This window comes from Ruditapes philippinarum, unplaced genomic scaffold, assembly GCF_026571515.1.
Source record: "Ruditapes philippinarum isolate M1 unplaced genomic scaffold, ASM2657151v2 ctg4765_1_1_1_1, whole genome shotgun sequence".
Taxonomy (NCBI): Eukaryota; Metazoa; Mollusca; class Bivalvia; order Venerida; family Veneridae; genus Ruditapes; species Ruditapes philippinarum.
Window position 1 is genome coordinate 6,823 of NW_026858755.1, and position 19,691 is coordinate 26,513.

Below are 19,691 nucleotides of genomic sequence, written 5' to 3' on the forward strand. Positions count from 1 at the left end.
TTGAAAATTGTTTAAATTCCACTTAAGACAAAAAACAACAACAAATGTTGATGTTTTAATTTGTCCATAGTCACTAAACATTTTGTTTGCTGCTTTTATTTCTGTAATAAGCACATTTTTTTCTGTCTGCTGCACATTTACTTCCCTTTATTTTCTACAATACAACCTTATGACAAAACAAGAATGCCTCATTTTTTTTATGTAATGAACGTTTATAATACGGACATGTTCTATAAAACATGGTACAATAAACGCTAAAGTAGTACTATACATCTAACTGATCAATCAAATAATAGTTTGGTATACAGCTTATAGGAGTATTACATAATTTTATCTTTGTTGTGTAAAAATAAACCAAAAATTAGTAAATCATAAGTCTTTGAGAGTTATTCTCCACTTAAAGGTTTCGTCTTGCAACTAGAGCAGCAAGATCTTAGAGATCAAGGTATTACCACACAGACGTGCCGTGACAAACAGGCGACATTTCATCAGTGAGGTTTTATCTTCACACTTATCATCTGGCATTACTAAAAATAGAAAAGAGATTAGAGATTAATCAACAAGTAGAAATCTAAAATACAAAGTCAAAATATATTTAAAGTAGATCTTATTGTAATCAATTTTGGAAGAACCACTGCGAAAAAAAGCACTACTGAATATACAACATAATTAAACTTCTGTCTTATTTATTTATCTTTAAATGAACTGGTTTCCTTTTAAACCCCAAAAAACCCTATAGGCATTTTTATTTCAAAAAAAATTTAAACCCAAACCCAAATTATTCAGCAATGAACCTGTACGGAAAATTTTTTTTACGGGTTCTGGCGAAATTGGGAAAATGAAATTTACATGGAAACAGTGAATTTTTGGGCGGACCAGGAGCGGAAACGCAAATTTCCCCTTTTTCATTCCTCCGCAAGAAAAATTTTTGTTTCACTTTTCTGGGCGGGAAAAATAGAAAACTTCCGGGTGGAATTTTTTTTGGAAACAAAAATTTAAAACTTAAACATTTCACTTTTGGGCAAGGGAATTTTTCAACTTTTACATTTTCTTTGGGGGAAGGGGAAAGGTTTTTCCCCTATGGGGCCGGGGAAACTATACTTTAAAAAATTTTTTTTTGAACAGAAATTTTACATTTTAAAAATGTTAAATTTATAAATTTTACTCTTGTTTTGCACTCTTGCAGACATTTTGAAATTTTACCAACTGTACTTTATTATTTTTGTTGAAGCATGATACTTGACCAATAATTACAGGTGTACTTTTTAGAATAAATAGGTTTATTTTTTAAGACATTAAAAATAGGTCTTCTTTTTAGATTATTGTGGCAAATGATATATTGTCAGACTAATTTAGCAAATCTTTTTGTACTGAAAAACAACTGTAAATAATCTTAGTGTAGAACTTGAAAACATTCACCTCCAAAATGCTTAAGTTTATAAATAAAGGTTTTTTCATAGCAGCTTGTATATATACATGTACTGAATTATGAATTTAGGACATCATCTGAAAGCAACATTGAAATAAGAATGCTGTTTAAATTTGAATATACCATAGAATATAGGACAGCCACAGGACAAGATAGTGTGTGTGCCATTTTAAATTCTAAGAATTCATGATTTTGTTATAAAAAGAAATTATAAAAAAATAAACAAAAACAAAACAAAAACAGTGCATGAAATAATCTCATATATTATGTCCTTTTAATCTATATAAAATTGATCAACCAATATGCCCAATAATTGATTTTATTTAGGTAAATAAATACTACAATGTATATCCACTGAGATTTTACACTACACAGATCAAAGCTCTGATAAAACTCAACTGACCAGCAGTTTCCCACCATCTATGCATGACTACATGTAATTTACTCAACTGGTCATTCCAACAGATCAGGCTGTTCCATTGAATTATTTTGGGGAAGAGATAACATTATAAACTTCATATGCAGAATTTGTCTAGGACATTGCAATTTTTTTTGCATAAAAATTTAAATTCTATTTATATATCTATTTGTTACTTGATTTTTTTGTACATTTGCAAGCTGACCTTGCTGACATGTAAGTCTGTTTGCCCTGGAAGAATTAAAATATTAACTGACTCGTTACCTGGACAATTAGTTCCTTGTGCATCTCGTCGTGGTGTGTAACCATCTAAACAACACTGATATACTGAACTTCTGCAATCATATGCTGGCCTGTCTGTCTGTGGAGGTGGTGTTGTGACTATGAAATAAAAACTAAATATTATTTCATATTATATTACTGTATTTCTAGTGGCAAAAATAACATTGCTTAAGCTTTCAGTACAGAAGTACAGAGGCAATCAGTTTAAATCTCACTGCGGATCATCACGTGACCAAAATCGTACAATGGGCTCATAAAATGGCGGCCTAAACGCTCGGTAAAAGCAGTGAAATTGAGGTAAGCATACAGTTAACGTTAAATTTATATATAAAACTAGGCCGCACGGAACCCCTGTACAAAAAACTTTGTATCTCTCTCTGTTTAGGCCTGAAAGTCGAAAAAGTTGTTTTGGGTGAAGAGTACAATGGCCGAACAGGTACTAAAATACGTTGTTTTCAGTATAAGAAACACATTTTGAGCAAAATTAGCAATGACATCTTGTGCACAATTGGAAGTTTGCCCGTCAAGGACAATTTCCATCCTTTGTAAAGTTGCAAAACGAATTATGCTTGTTTCCCGCTTCCTGTCTTTGAAATCATACAAATATGATATTTGAAAGTGAATAATAGGAAGAAGTATTAAATTAAATGAATTCAGTTTGCTTGCTATAAATTCTCATCTTAATAGTACATTGTATTTGCTTTGATAACACACGTGTACATCAGCATAAAAATATTTAAAATACAAAAATAAAATACAAACATGTACATTATATAGAATTTATTTCACCAGCAAAATATATGTTTCAATTACATACATAAAATTGTCAATTATTTTGGAAATAAAGTCAGTTTTTTTTGTTTTTGCTGTTGTTGTTATTGTATTTCAGATGCAGAAAAAGTGGTTCCTTTAAATGTTTACATATATCTATGGAATATATACATGTAATGTTTATATTAGATTTTAAAATTGTGCTTAGATTATCGTTAAATACTTCATCACACCATATTAAGTAACTCAATATCTTTACAGGAATTGGAAATTTCTTCTGTGTTTATTTGCCAGCATTATAGCAAATCGTATAGAAGACGATCAGTTCCCATGTCGTCACGAGCAGGTACACAAGGGGAAGGTACCCCATACATGCTGTGGGACATGGTTCCTAAGTTTCGGCAAATTGCAAAGACATTGGTTTGTAAATTGCATATTTTACATGAAGTACCTGTCTGATATTTCTATATACGGCTTGAGTGTCTATGATGGAAAGAACGCAAAAAAGATGGTTATATGTAAATAATGAAAAAATATATTGCCCCATTATCTGCTATAAGCAGCGACATACAATGTACCCTTTGTGTTAAGAAATGAACGCATTATATATGTTCCTAAATAGGTACAAAAAAGTACAAAATTTCTTATGGGGACAAATATTATGAAACCCGATTATTACAGCTCCAACACCGTTAAACACAACATGTGAGCTATATTTACATCAATAACATACATTTGACGAAATAGGACAGGCAATAAAATCGTTCGGCCATTGTACTTATTAAATTTGGTTCGGCCATTGTACTCGTTTTTAAAAAGATGCACAACTTCGTTATGCAACTTTACAAAGGATAGAAATTGTCCTTGACGGGCAAACTTCCAATTGTGCACAAGATGTTATGATAATTTTGCTCAAAATGCGTTTCTTATACTGAAAACAACGTATTTTAGTACCTGTTCGGCCATTGTAATCATCACCCAAAACAACTTTTTCGACTTTCAGGCCTAAACAGAGAGAGCTACAATGTAACCAATAACAGAAAAGTACGTGTTTTTATACAGGGGTTCCGTGCGGCCTAGTTTTATATATAAATTTAACGTTAACTGTATGCTTACCTCAATTTCTCTGCTTTACCGAGCGTTTAGACCGCCATTTTATGAGCCCATTGTACGATTTTGGTCATGTGATCATCCGCAGTGAATCTAGAAGCAGTCTAATGGTTGCTGAAATCTAACTTCTGGTATCAAAATTACTTTAAGTTCCAAATGCAAATTTGGGCATGTCAATAATTCATATTTAGCAAAAATTAATGTGAAAAAGAAAATAGAAACTAATAAAATTGTAATTAACTTGAAATAATGTTTTCTAGTTTCCCCAGATAAATAGAATTATTCACATTGGAACTTTAGAGTTATTCAGAATGATTTTTAAGAATATGGTTAACCCTGAAGTAAAGTTGTAAAAATCAGCCAGTAATCATAACCAAACACATTAAAGCGGCCTGCAGTTTTGTTTTCTTTTTCGTTGAAAAACAATTCTGTGTTGATTCAAATTACATGTAATTATCTAAGTAATTTTATCTTGGAAAAATGCATCTTATCACTGTTAAGCTTTTTTCAAAGCAGAAACCGAGAGCTATGTAAAGCACGCCAGTGATGTTCGTTTCTAAAAATAAAAGACTGGGAAACAAATCGTCAGCTTTACTTATTTACGTAATATAGAGAGCGGACCAGTAAATATGAGGTATCTTGTTTATATATTTTATTGACGGCAATTTTCATTTTCCATCTTAATGTTTTTTTCTAATTGACAATTATATGCAATGGTTTATCTAAAAATAACATATTTAACTTTAAGAAAAGCTAAAGGCTGCTTTAAACTTAGTCAATAAAATGTGTTTACTTTACTTTCCTATATGATACAAAAATAATTCTTACTTTGTGTTTCAGTACATTGTCTCTGACATCCTTTATCATTCAAGAAATTGTTACCATTTCCCTCATTACAGCCTCCGTACCAGAAACGATCACATCTCTGTAACTCCGTGTTAAAGAACCAACGAACCTCCCAGTCTGAACAACTTCCTGGATCCTTTGGTAGGCTACACACATCGTACCCTGAAATGCACCATGTTGTTTTGAATTTGCTTTTTTTAAGACTTTTAATCTATAATATTTACTTTGTCAAAATCTGCATGTTCATTTCACACATATAGCTTATTAAAATGTTTTACTACAGTGTACATGATTATTTCAAATTACCTAGAGGGTTAACGCAGGTTTGTCCACATCCATTATTACAACATTTCTGAACTCCGGTACAATCAGCATCATTCTGACATTCCTCCAGACAGATTCCGAACGTGTCCGAGTCAATCACCGGACATTCACCAGTTTTCACAACAACTGAAACAAATAACACATTAGTAATGCTTAAAAAAATCATTATATTACCTTGAAGAATTAAGTGAAAATGTATTATAAATCACCTATGGAAAGAGATAATTATTCTAAATATGAAGTATAATATTTTAATACTTCCATCAGAAACTCACAATCAGTTCATGTATTTCATCTCAAAGAGAGAAAGAAAAGAAATCTTTCAACTCACTGCTCCCTTATTGAACATTAAGAAAATGAAAGTTAGTAGGTTGGATGAATTTCCTGAGATTATTGCCTAAACTTCTCACCAGTCTAGTTCAAGGGGTCAACCTTGTAGACACTTAGTCATGAAATTAATATTTCTTATACAAGAGAAAATGATTTTAAATTAAAATCTATTGCAAAAGCAATTTAAGCACACAGTAAAATGTTAATATTATCATATCATTTATGTAAGAGAAAATTGCTTCTTACAATGAAGATACATAGAAAATTTTCATAGATATTTCATTATTACACAATAATTGTGATGTAAAAATGTCTAGAAACACTCTTCAGGAAGTTGATATTTAAAGTTTTCTGATTGCATGGTTAATCAAAAATCCTTGAAAATAAGCACATTGACAATTACATGCTTACCAAGTTGTGTGGTTGTGTTTCTAGCAATGTCGCTCCACTCACTCAGGTATGGCGGATCATTGACACACACAGCAAAATGGTATTCTGTGTCAGGTCTGAGCCCGTCCAGATACCCTCTTAAATCTGTAGTGTTTTTATATGCGTTTTGTCCAGAGCCGTTACTGAAGTAACGGATAGTGTAGTATCTATTATCTCCGATACGCTGGTCAGGTCCGAAGGAAGGATCTTTCCATGTGACGATGATTGTCGTACTTGATAAAGTGAACCCCTGGACATTTTCAGGTGCATTCATTTGGTATGGCTCCTCAGCTGTAAGTAATAGAATATTATAAAATTATTAAACCAAGAAAAAGATCTGGTTTTTTTTTCCTTTTAAAAGGTAACAAGAAATAAAATGAAACACAGAATTTAAAAATCTATCACGTTAAGCTTTGAACTATAAGTGTGACCTTGATCTTGGAGGTAGGGGTGCAGGTGTTGTGCATGACATATTGTCTTATCATTGTGATTATTTATGCAAAGTATTTTAAAAATCCCTTGATCTATGAAAAAGTTATGGACTGGACACAAAATATACCCTATAACAGACTTTGTAAATCTTTGACCTTTAAGTGAGACCTTAACCTTGGAGGTAGGGACATATGTGTTACGCTTGACATATCATTGTGACTATTTGTGCCAAGTATTTTCAAAATCACTTGATCTATGAAGAAGTTATGGACAGGATACAAAATATACCATATAACAGACTGTTAAATTTTGACCACTAAGTGTGACCTTGACCTTGGAGGTAGGGGCGCAGGTGTTATACTTGGCATATCTTCTTATTATTGTGTATTTTTGTGCCAAGTATTTTCAAAATCCCCTGAACTATGAAGAAGTTCTAGATGGGACACAAAATATACCCTATAAAAGAATATGTTAATTTTTGACCTCTAACTGTTACCTTGACCTTGAAGGTAGGGGTGCAGGTGTTATACTTGACATATCGTCTTATTATAGTGACTAATTGTGCCAAGTATTATTAAAATCCTTTGATCTATGAAAAAGTTATGGACTGGACACAAAATATACCCTGTAATATACTCTGTTAATTTTTGACCTCCATGTGTGACCTTGACCTTGGAGGTAGGTGACCGGTTGTTGTGCATGACAAATTGTCTCATTATTGTGAACAATTGTGCCAAGTATTTACAAAATCCCTTCATAGATAAGAAAGTTATGGACACAACATATACCCTCAAATAGACCATGTTGACCTTGAATGAGCAAGTGAGATCTTGAGGTAGGGGGTCTGGTTGTTGCGCATGACACATCGTCTTATTATAACAAACATTTGGTCCATGTTATTTCAAATTCTTTTGATAAATGACAAAGTTATAAACCGGATGCGAAAGTGCCACGTCCGTCTGGACGGACGGCTGGACGTACTTACGAAATGGTACTTATGTGACTTTTCCTTTGATCTATTTAGCCATTTTTAGTCACACAAGGGTTAAAAAAGACACACAAGTAAAATGGGAATGAATAGGATCAAAGAGAATTTACTGTTACCTTTTGTTCTCCAAGTCACACAAGTACCTCTGGGTTTGTACGGACAGATGGACAGACAGACGGAGCCTATTTCTATATCCCCCTTTTTTCTTAGAAAAAGAGGGGACAATAATAATGATAAGTCACTTCTTGTTATATTTTATCTATAGAATGAAGATTTCTTAAACACTTAAGGTCTTGTCAATATTTTTGGTTGCACTGGTCGGTTTTATTTTTGGTTTTAGTTAGATTCAAATTATAAATAACATCCATCTATACCTCAAAGAAATCAACCTCTGGTATTTGTTTGATCCAAGTTTCATTCAACCTACTAAAGAACAGAACAAACTGATTACATACCAACTGGGTCGACACATCGCAGACCACAACCATGATGGCAACATTTCTGGTTGCCTGAACAGCTTGAATCATCTCGGCAAGTTGGGGCGCAAGCACCAAGAAAACCCTGCCTGTCAGTCCTTGCTGGGCAAAATACAGACTTTGCAACATCTGAACCTGTAATTATGTCCAAAAAAAACAATAAATCTTGTATCAATTTTAAGCTTTTTTGTTTAAAGTTTATCACATACACTGGAGTGTACATATACACTGGAGTGTACATTTATCAACTGCTCTCAGTTTATCACCTGAACTGGGTTTATAAGTTGCAATGGGTTCATCATTTTTTTTTATATTTTTTTATAATACCTGTTTGGTTTCAAATCTATTGGGTATAAATTGTTTTTGATGTTGATCACATGTGTTGAGTACAAGCTACTTTGCATTTATCACATGTTTACTGTTTATCATTTACTTTCAGACAAAGATATGGAAAGAGAATAGGAAAGAATATATAATAGTGTACACAATAGACTATATAATTATGAAGAATAGAACAAACTAATTACTTACCAACGGGGTCGACACATCGTAGACCACAGCCATGATAGCAACATTTCCGGTTGCCTGGACAGTTTGAATCATCTCGGCAAGTTGGGGCACAAGCACCAAGTAAACCCTCCTTGTCTGTCCTTGCTGGGCAATCCCCAGACTTTACTGCACCCGTACCTGTGAAAATGTCAGAAAACCAATAAATCTTGTATTAATTTTATGCCTTTTTTGTTTATCACATACAATCATAAGGGTCTGCATTTATCACCTGCTCTCAGTTTATCACCTGAACTAGGTTTATTACTTGCAATGGGTTATTTTTTGTGTTCATCAACTTTTTTAATTTCATTATACCTGTTGATTGGGTATAAACTGTCATTCAGTTTATATGTGTGATGTGTCTGATCAGGATCCATGCTGTTCGCTATCAGTTTCTCTACTTGTAATAGGGTTGGTAAGCAAACAGCATGGATCCTGATCAGACTGCGCGGATGCGCAGGCTGGTCTGGATCCATGCTGGTCGCAAACGCACTATGTTGGTTTTGTCGTGCAGCGGCTCATTTGGTAACAAAAATGTTACAAACATATGCTCCACTTGACAAGATTACTATCTATATGTTCTCTAGTACATGTTGGCAATCTAAATATTTAATTGTTGCAAAAAACAAAAATTTTTTGACACAAAATCTTTGAAAAAATTACTTGGTTAAAAAATAATCATATCCATATTTTATGGCATTTCTTAATTACAATAAAAAATGAATCTTGTTTCAGTGCAGAAAAAAAGTATTATTGAAGTGCAGAAAAAACATTTAAAACAAGTAGTGCTCTAATAATTGTACTGATATATTTTCTGAACATTCTGAACTAACTTTAGCCAAGAATCAAATGATAACTTGAGATATACATGTACCACCACTATAAACAACCATTTTTACATTGCACCAACACAGTCACAGTATAGGTCATATAGAGACTTTCAAGCTTTACTGGTGGAGGAAGACCTCAGTCTATAGGAAAGCTTGGATATATATCAGGAGATGAACTTCCAAGAATAAATAGATATATATACACTACTGTGGTGTAGTGGATAGCCTACTGAACTGGCAAACCAGAGACCCGTGGTTAGATTCCCGACTGTCGCATGCCAATAATAATTTCCCACTCACAACTCTTTTTTTCCCATGTAAGAAAATATATTTCAGGAAATGTACTTCTTGGAAATATATACATGTAAATATGTTGAACATAGCAGATGTGCCACTGAGAAAGACAGATATATATCACATGATACATTTCAGCAGAAGAATGTAAAAGGAAAATGTATATACATTACAATGCAAGATACACTTTTAGATAAATCAGGATAGATAGCTACAAGAAATCTGGCTAAGTACTTGTTGGCGTCCGCGCCGAAGCGCGGCGCCCTTTATGGAATGAGAAAGGGCGACAGCAAACTTCTCGAGCCTTTTAGTCGGTCATAATAAAAGCCGATCATTCCGATCGGTATGAGGATGCTTGATTATTATTAATTAAAAATGAAATGTCGCGATATGTACAATGAATAGCGAACTGGAGAATTTCGCAATTCAAACATTTTCAAATGAAATAACCTTTTCCATCTCTTCGTTTTTTTTATTTATCATTTTTGTAGTACACAGTGGGTTATTATGGTATGTTAAAATAGAATGATGAATTGATGACCTTAGCATTCCGAAAATCTTTTTATAGAGGGATGTACTCCTATTGGTAATTCCCGGTCTCTCCCGGTCTATTTTGACAGGGATTTACTAATGACCGGCGAATAGTATCACACGTTTATTGTCCGGTCTCTCCCGGTTTTGGAGTAGATGTTTGATATCGTTACAGAACAGAACAAATATTTTACAGATAAATAAGCTTTTTTTCCAAAATGAATGTTTGTCACTTAGTTTGGTTACAATAATTAATAAACATAGATCAACTCTCAAATTTATTGATTATTATTATACATAAACATACAATTCGAAAAAACCAACAACAACAACAACAATAGCATGTTTCATTTTATCTATATGAGATAAAAACAATAAATATGTACAATGATTGAGAAAAAATGTACATTTTTATGGTATAAATATGACACTATCAACTTTGAAACATTTTATTTAATTTGTTATTCGTGTTTAGTAAAGATGCCGAGGAATTATTCAAAGTTACAAATTAGATTTTATGAATTATTCAATTGATTGATAATTTAAAAAATGATAATGTACATGTACATGGTTTAAGAATAAACAATATTATATATTGAAAGATTAACCATAATTGACTGACTTTTTCAAGTTAAGTTTTGACTTATAATCGTCGGTCAATTGAATTCTTAAAATTTATTTTACAATTTTAATTAAAAAAAGAGTAGTAAACGTAAAAAAGTCAGTATTAAAATAGCACATAAAACACAAAAAAGAGAGGAAAAAAATATTCATAAAATCTGTATTCTTTATATTAAAATAGATATTACAATTATTGTATAATAAACACTTATGCTCAACATGATCAAAATGGTAATATAACCAGTGTCATATTTTTACTAAGTGTGAACAGATACCTTAAGAGTCGGTCTTCGCTAATAGCGATAACATAATAAGTGACAATTCCACAAGTATGGTGTTGATCATGCGTTACACATATGGATTATAAATGATTGTATACATGTATATCCGTTGCTATTAATAATCACGATCATAAAGAAATAACAAGAAATATTCTAATCTCTATCATGCCAATCAAAGTTCATAATGAACAATGTCTTTCGTCCGTTCATTCTGGTAAAAACCAATTAACCATTGAAAAGTTTATAAGAATATCTTGTCATCCTATGTCTACTAGTTCATCTTCACTTTCTGCATTTTTTGCTTGGACGCCCTTTGATGCTTTGCATCAATGCTTTTCTTGTATACATATTGATATCATATCAAGTCCTTACGTGTGTACTCCTGTACTCTAGGTTCTACACATACACGGCTACATGCAACTAGACAGCATTTTTTTCTGCCCCGACAATCTCTGTCAGAACGGCACTGTTCTATACAGCGACCATCTCGGCTTAGACCTCGGAAAGACGGACATGTGCCTCTTTTGTTATAAACTGTCATGAACATGGTAATGTATAATGTTCTATATTTTGGACAAAATATAAAAGGACAAGACCATATCACTCATATCAAGCCCAAAAATAATTTGTTTGCTATTTTCATGAATACTGTATTGTTTCCATTTAAAACCCCCTCTCTAATTAGCGAAAAACCTTACCTTATAGATTTTTAATCTATATAATCAAAGAGCAATCCAAATTATACAACTGTTTCTATTTAATCAATAACAGTTTCTGACACTCCAGTAATGTAAAATCATTAAAAAAAAATCCTGTATCATTTATCAGATCATAACAGTGAATAATGATTTTTTATATTGAATTGAATTGTATCTTTAATAAACATATTTAAAATCACATTTTATAATACTTCTAATTAGCAGCCCCCTTTTGAAAATATGCAAGGCCCTGGGAGCGTTAAATGGAACCAATACAGTATCTATATATGCAACTTGTATGAAGCCAAAGTCAAAATCTTATACTTAAAAAAGAAGGAATTTCAAAAAAAGTCAGCAAATACCTTAACATTCAGAATAACTGCACTTATAAGATATTTTGTAATATTGTCAAATGCTATATTCTTGAGCTTGGTATAACATCTAAGGACATGCATAATTGACAATTATATTATCAACTTGGATATTCACTCATGCATATCAATTCATGCTCCTTCTATATATAACAGAGCAAATTTGATTTTGCTCTGATGCTTAATATTAGTGTTTACTACCAGAATAAAATATTAGGATGTTTACAGCTCAACAAACAAAAAGATCATTTCAAGACATCACAAAACGTTCCAACACAAAACACGTCTAAAAATCACACATATTGGTTAATAATGTTAAAGGCTCAGCCCCAAAACTACCCTAAATACTTCATTTGCAACTTTATAAGCATTATTTTGCATTGAACCTTTGTCAAATATGCAAAGAGAAAAAAATAATAAAGCCACATATGAAAAATGAATGAACAGAATTTGTGTTATTTTTTTCACTGCAGTGAAGATAATTTTTGATATCTTCACTGTAGAATATACCTGTTGTTTCTTCTACATTTCCTGGTGTAACAGTAGTAATTTCACCTTCATCTGCAGCTTTTAATGTTAATTCAAATTTCAATCAAAAACGGATTTTTTTCAAGTTAATACTAAAAACATTCATCAGACAAAACATAAGATTTATTTATCGATTTTAAGATATGAAATTTTGACAATACTTCTGAGAATCCTCATAGTACACAGTAAGTGGTGCTTACATAAATTTCATATCTTGTTTAAAAAATAATCCTCTACATAAAAAATATTTCACAAAAAAAGTTGTACAGAAAGATCTTAAAATCAACATGTTTTTATACTGCTATTCATGATAGTGCATACTTTTTAACATTACGGGTAGTTACAGTAGCTTGGACATTATAATTATAATTATAATAATCACCAACACCAATCTAAGACCATCTACCATTGAAAATGTGTAGTAAACTTTGCCTATATGTTCAATCAACAGGAATTAATTTCTGAACAATGAAAACTCAAGAAAATAAAATATCAAAAAGGATTATAAATTCATATTAATCAAATTGTTGGTTGTTTAATGATATACAGAGCTAAATCTAAATAACATAAAATTCCTAATAAACGCCCCTCCACTAAAGAAAAACAATCTAATAATTAGTGCTGAACTCATGAGTAAATCCATAATTTCATTCAAATCATTCATAAAATACATTTTATTTTATAGTATGAACTTTAAAATCTTAACACTTTTTAATGTTATTACCAACTCTTGCTAACACTAAATGTTTTTACAATGATTTTTGGATTTAGGAAAAACTGTGTTGTAATAATAGCCCTCCTTTTGGAAAATGTTTAGCCTCCAAAGGCGTTTAATAGGAATTTTACGGTATATAGGAAGATCTCAAAGATGGTGTATAACCCGCCACATTCTTTAATCTCTAAATATTTTGTAACAAAGTTGAGTAAAAAATAACAATATAATAAAAGTCCTAAGTAAATGTCAAAGTTTTGGCTGAAACAGAATTTCACAATCATAATAGTATCTGCAATAAGAAATCAAAATTCACTTCACTACAATTTTTGAGTCCAAACATTAAGTCCTACAAGTTTGTAGAGTTTGAAATTTTTAGATAAAATTCTTATTGTGTCACATTTGATGAGCTTGGATTGCAAAATTGCAAACCTGATCTGTGACATACATACCAAGTACATGTGCAATTTGTGACATTTACTGACATTTTGCTGTAAAGCTAGCTTTTTTTTCATTTTGCAATGACATGTCTTTTGACATTAAATGACATTTCACCATAACCAACAATGGTATTTTGTGACCAACAATGTAATTTTATATTTGTGACATTCATTATTAGTTAACAATGTTATTTTTTTGACCAACAATATTAATTTGTGACATTTATGACATTCAACCATAGATAACAATGTTATTGAAATTTCAGTGTAAAACATCCATGTTGTGTTATTATATAATAATTCTAGTATTTTGTGACATTAAAAGTAAATGTAATAGACAAAGTTTTTTTGTAACATTTACCATCAAACAAGTATCAACAAATTCCATTCTAAATATTATATAGTTTTCTTCCATATTTACCTGGAATATTTCTATCTGTTATTAGAGAATCACAACGTCTCTCGCAGGCCTCTTTGGTCTCGAAACTGTTAGCGTTACCATCGCAACCTCCGTACACAAACTCCCTACACTCTTGGGCGCTGTAGTCAAAGTAGAACCTCCTCATGGATGACATACAGTTACCAACCTGCTTTGGTTGCAGACATATCTCTGAAAATATCACATATTTAAGTGTATAAAGCTATATATTTGCTGCAAAAATTATTGTTTGAATTTTGAAAAACAAAACAAAAGAAAAAACTTCCAAAATACTTGAATGAAAGAGATAAGTTAGTATATTTCCTTCAGAGGGAAGGGTGCATGCTCAAAATCATAGCTTAATGGTAAAAAACCCTACTTAAAACAGCAGCTTAACATTTTGTTCAAGAACATCTTATTCTGTTTACGTACAACATTTATGTGTGTTAAATACCAGAAACATACTATGTTCTATCTTTTTCAAGAATCGATCATAAAATTTTGGAAACACTGTACTAAGTTAAATCCAATACATACGTCTAGGGCTGCATCTGGCTTCACAAGCCTCCTGGGTATCGAACTTGTTTCCATTAGTATCACAACCTCCGTAAATAAACTGTTTACATTCTCCGTTCAGGTAGTCATAGTACCAAGCTCTGATATATGCACGGCACCGTCCAGTATGACTCTCCATATGACACACATCTGATCAAACAAACACTTTCTTAAATATGCTACGGGTATATCGTGTATTTCATTTATGATATTAAATTTCCAAAATTAACATAACAATGCCTTGACAATTAGGAATGAGTCGATAGAACTGAAATGCCTCATATCCCACTGTTTTGTCATTCTATGTTAGACAGTGTGACCGACAAATTAATGCAAATCTATATGCCCCACTTCCCCAAACACAAGTGTTAGTGGCATACAAATGAACAAATATTTAAAATATTAAGCTATGCATAATTTATGACAGTTTTTTATACTGTAATGATAAATTGCCAATAACAATAACTACTTTTGTTGTTGTGTTTTGTGTACGGTTACAACGCCATGAAATTCTTCAGCCTTTACTTGTAAAGTAGACCCAAAAGCAGAAATATGGGTAGAACAAAAGATCTTCTAGCAAGTTTCTCTATGGCAACTCAATGGTATGATACAAGTTTGAACAAGATTTGAACCGTTGAAAGTCGAGTCAAGTATTTTTCACGTGAAAATACCTACCAACACCAGTTGCAACAGGTATTTCTCCGCTTGATTCTTCAATTGTTTCATCTGGTCTCTCAGTGGTGACACGTTCACGATTATACCATCTAGATGTGTCACAGTACATCTTACATTGGTCCTTGCTCTCAAAGATGTTATGGTTACCAAGACAACCTCCATACGTGAACTCTTCACAGTCTTGACTAAACCTGTTATAATGCCATTTCTTGATATACTGTTTACATGGTCCAACGTCTGCTTGTAACTTGCAGATTTCTACAGAAGAACACAAAACAGAACTCGAAACATTTTTTAGAAACTAAAATATTTAAATTTTATTAATTATTTTCCTACCTTTGCTTCACTTTATCAATATCTTCTATGACAAAAATGTTGAGAAATTGAAAATTATTAATACAGAACATACAAAGTAAAGCATGCCGGATTGAAACAATATTAACCATTTACTGAAAACACGTTATCAATGTAAACATAAAAAAACTAATAACTACTGGTAAAGAATTGTTTAAAAAAGAAACAGATGTAGCAGTAATTATCCAAATTAAAAAAGAATTACAAATTATCAAACTTCATCACCTATTATTTTGAGGAACTAGCACACAACTTATGTAGGTTAACCCTTTCCCTCATGAGCATATTGTGAAAAATGGCCGTTTTCATTGAAAAGCCTCCTGTTACATGTTCAAACTGCTATATGAAACTATGAAAAATGCTTCAATACTAATCAAACTCGGCACAAATGTTGACTGGACCATTGCCTTTGTAACGACATGCTCCGTCTTAAATTTCCTGTTACCATGGCAACGAGGGTTTGTGGCCGAAAAAGGACATTTTTTCACTATTTGAGGCCTAAAACGGGGCGGGGGGGGGGGGGTCGAAAGTGCGTTGTTTCGCGTACATATGCGGTAAAGAGTTAACAAAATATAATGAAAAACTTCGAAATTACCCAAAATCTAGTTTTTCCATGTTAACATGTGGGCTTTCACTTAATTTTGGTGAAAAATTGTTGTTTTGTAACATTTTTAATTTTTTTAGTTAACCCTTTCCCTCATGAGCATATTGTGAAAAATGGCCGTTTTCATTGAAAAGCCTCCTGTTACAAGTTCAAACTGCTGTGAAACTATGAAAAATGCTTCAATACTAATCAATACTAATCAAATACTCGGCACAAATATTGACTGGGCCATTGTCTTTGTAACGACATGCTCAGTCTTAAATTTCCTGTTACCATGGCAACGAGGGGAGGTCTAAAATTGCCAAAAATCACTATTTTGCCTTGATATTTTCCATCAAAATTTATTTCAAAGTGCTGCGACTTCTCAAGGGATTGAGATAAAGTCAAAGGCTTTTCAGCGTTGGTTACACGTTACCTTATAATCGGCCTGGGGTCATTTTTAGCCTCTTACAAGTCCAAAATTTTCTTGGCGATGAGGGGGACTGCCGCCCCCCCCCCTTCAAACCCCAAAACAGAAGGGGGCACATCCCCCTTCTGGCACCCCCTGATGTATCTTTTTTATGGGGGGCGGCGCCGAAAAAGTGATCACTTATTTTAGCAACATTTCTCAAACGGAAATGTGTTTGGGGCCAAAATAGGACATTTTTCACTATTTGAGGCCTAAAAGAGTTGGGGTTCGAAAGTGCATTGTTTTGTGTATATATGAGGTAAAGGGTTAACAGTCATAACAACAGTTTGGTGTGAAAAGGCAGTAAGAAACTTGGTCTTTATTTAATATGAGTTACAACCCTTTCGCACCAAGCGCTCGAATTATTAAAGGCTTTTTTGTGGCTATGCTACATACCTCTCCATGCATATGACGATACTCTGTTATTGTTTTCTCTGTTATCTTCCCTTGTTGGTTCTCGTGCCACACACTTCCCTTCACAAGCCTCTGGTGTTTCAAAATTGTTTGCATTACCGTCACAACCTCCGTAAATAAAGTTTTCACAAGCTCTGGTCGAAGGTTCGTATCTCCAGCGGCGCATGTATGCTAGACAACCTATCTCGGGATCCTCGTTCTTCTGACATACAACTGAAACACAGCGCACATTGTTGATAATACTTATAATATCTATAATATCAAATACCACCAATTACAGTTATAGGCAGAAAGGCTTGTTTAAAATTCACTCTTCTATTTTCATCATTTAACAGTTTTCTTAAAAAGAAAACATTAGAATGAACATATTAAAAGACACATTTATTTTGAAAAAATAAGGCCAGGCAACCAAAAACAAGTCTTTAATTTTGAAAAAAAAAAACAAGATTGCATTTGTGAAAAATGCTATGCCACCACATTAATACAACACTAAATAGTAATGTAGGAACATATTTTTGTTTGTTTCTATACAATTGAATATTGCCATAATGCATATATCACCGACCTATCTAATTGTTATTATCAGATTAGTGGTAAAATCTACTGTTATTCAAATACAATTTCAGAGTAAGAATCTATCAATGCAATTGAGTCTAGTGAATTTGGTGGTGAAGGTCATATTTCACATGGCCAAAATTCCATGACTGTACATCTAAGGACAACACAGTTTGACACTTTGTCAAACTCTAGGGCAGCTGATATCAAAGTTCAATTTTACAACTAAAACTGTGCACATAGTCCAAATTTCATGGCTTTACACCAAAGGACTAGAAAGTAGGTCACTGTCCCTTGGGAAAGGTAAAATTTTGATCCAAGTGTTTAATTCAAACAATCTTGATACAGGTCCACCAAACAACATTTCATGTCAAATATCTAAGCTGTAGCTTTCTCCAATTCAGAAAACATTTGTTTTAGTTTCTTTTTTTACTATGTGTACATAATGAAAATCAATGCCCCTAGGCAGGGTCAATTTTGACACCAGGGGCAAAATTTGAACAACTTTGGTAGAGGACCTATGGCTGATATTATAAAGCAAACATCAAAGCTCTAAGTCTTGTACCTTCAGACAAGAGGATTTTTTAATTTTTTACTATATGTACATACATAGTGAAAATCAATGACCCCAGGCAGAGGCAAATTTTGACACCAGGGCTATAATTTGAACAATCTTGGTAGAGATTCACTACACAAAGACACATGCCAAATATCTAACCTCTAGCCTTTGTCAATTCAGAGAAGAAGATTTTTCAATTTTTTACTACACACATATATAATAAGGAAAACTATCGCCTCTGGGGCAGGGCAATTTTAACACTAGGGGCATAATTTAAACAACTTTGGTAGAGGACCAATAGATGATATCATATACAAAATATCAAAGCTCTAAGCCTTGTACCTTCAGACAAGAAGATTATTAATTTTTACTATATGTACATAGTGACAAAAAATCAATGACACCCGGGGCGGGCCAATTTTGACCTCAGGGCTATAATTTGAACAATCTTGCTAGAGTCTCACTTAACAATGTTTCAAGCAAAATATCTAGCCTTTAGCCTTTGTCAATTTAGAGATGATTTTGTAAGTTATTTACTATATACACAAAAGGAAAATCTATAACCCCTGGGGCGGGGCTAATTTTGACACTAGAGGCAAAATTTGAACAACTTTTGTAGAGTACTTATAGATGATATCATATACCAAATATCAAAGCTCTAAGCCTTGTACCTTCAGACAAGAAGGTATTTTAAGTTTTTATTATATGTACATATGTGAAAATAAATGACCCCCTGGGTGGGACAAATTTTGACCCCAGGGCTATAATTTGAACAATCTTGATAGAGGTCTAACAGACAATTCCTTATCTCTAGGGGTTGTTGGTCTTTACAAGAAGATTTTTTAAATTTATTCTTATAATTCCTTTTGGTTGCCATGGCAACCAGATTTCCGCATGAATTGAATTTCTTTTAATAACTTTGGAAGTGCTTTACGCAAGGATCAATCCTGCCAAGTTTGGTTGAAATTGGACAAGTGGTTTTTCACAAGAAGATTTTTTAATTTCATTATATAAACTATATAACACACAATCGCACGCACGCACGCACGCACACACGCACGCACGCACGCAAACACACACACACAGGTGAATCGCTATATGCCACCGCATCGCAGATGCTGTGGTGGCATAACAGGAATTACAACCCTTAGATTCAAGAAACCTAATATTTTTCATACCATTTCTTGTACAGAAGGCCTCACACTCCTGGCTTGACTGGAAATTATTTGCATTACCACCACATCCGCCGTATGTAAATTGTACACACTTGCCGTTTAGACTGTCGTACCTCCAGTTTCTAATGTACGCCAAGCAGTCACCACTGTCCTCGGCCATTGCACAAATTTCTGTAACATATAAACAATGAATAAGGTATCCGAGCCAAATACTCATATAATAATTATATGTCTCAGTTAAAAT

General features: G+C 32.9%; 1 protein-coding gene across 1 annotated transcript in view; it reads right to left on the bottom strand.

Annotated features, from left to right (window-relative positions):
* Nucleotides 1-417: 417 nt before the first annotated feature.
* The window catches only part of LOC132754131 (papilin-like), a 31,232-nt gene continuing 11,958 nt past the window's right edge, over nucleotides 418-19,691 (bottom strand). Inside the window, exons 7-20 of the mRNA XM_060744725.1 lie at nucleotides 19,451-19,618; nucleotides 17,141-17,371; nucleotides 15,339-15,596; nucleotides 14,646-14,813; nucleotides 14,112-14,300; nucleotides 12,521-12,577; nucleotides 11,314-11,475; nucleotides 8,367-8,522; nucleotides 7,815-7,970; nucleotides 5,922-6,230; nucleotides 5,163-5,306; nucleotides 4,839-5,018; nucleotides 2,112-2,228; nucleotides 418-527 (exon numbers count right to left, since the gene is read on the bottom strand). Coding sequence (XP_060600708.1) covers nucleotides 418-527; nucleotides 2,112-2,228; nucleotides 4,839-5,018; nucleotides 5,163-5,306; nucleotides 5,922-6,230; nucleotides 7,815-7,970; nucleotides 8,367-8,522; nucleotides 11,314-11,475; nucleotides 12,521-12,577; nucleotides 14,112-14,300; nucleotides 14,646-14,813; nucleotides 15,339-15,596; nucleotides 17,141-17,371; nucleotides 19,451-19,618 — 2,405 coding nt within the window. The remainder of the gene's footprint in view (nucleotides 528-2,111; nucleotides 2,229-4,838; nucleotides 5,019-5,162; nucleotides 5,307-5,921; nucleotides 6,231-7,814; nucleotides 7,971-8,366; nucleotides 8,523-11,313; nucleotides 11,476-12,520; nucleotides 12,578-14,111; nucleotides 14,301-14,645; nucleotides 14,814-15,338; nucleotides 15,597-17,140; nucleotides 17,372-19,450; nucleotides 19,619-19,691) is intronic.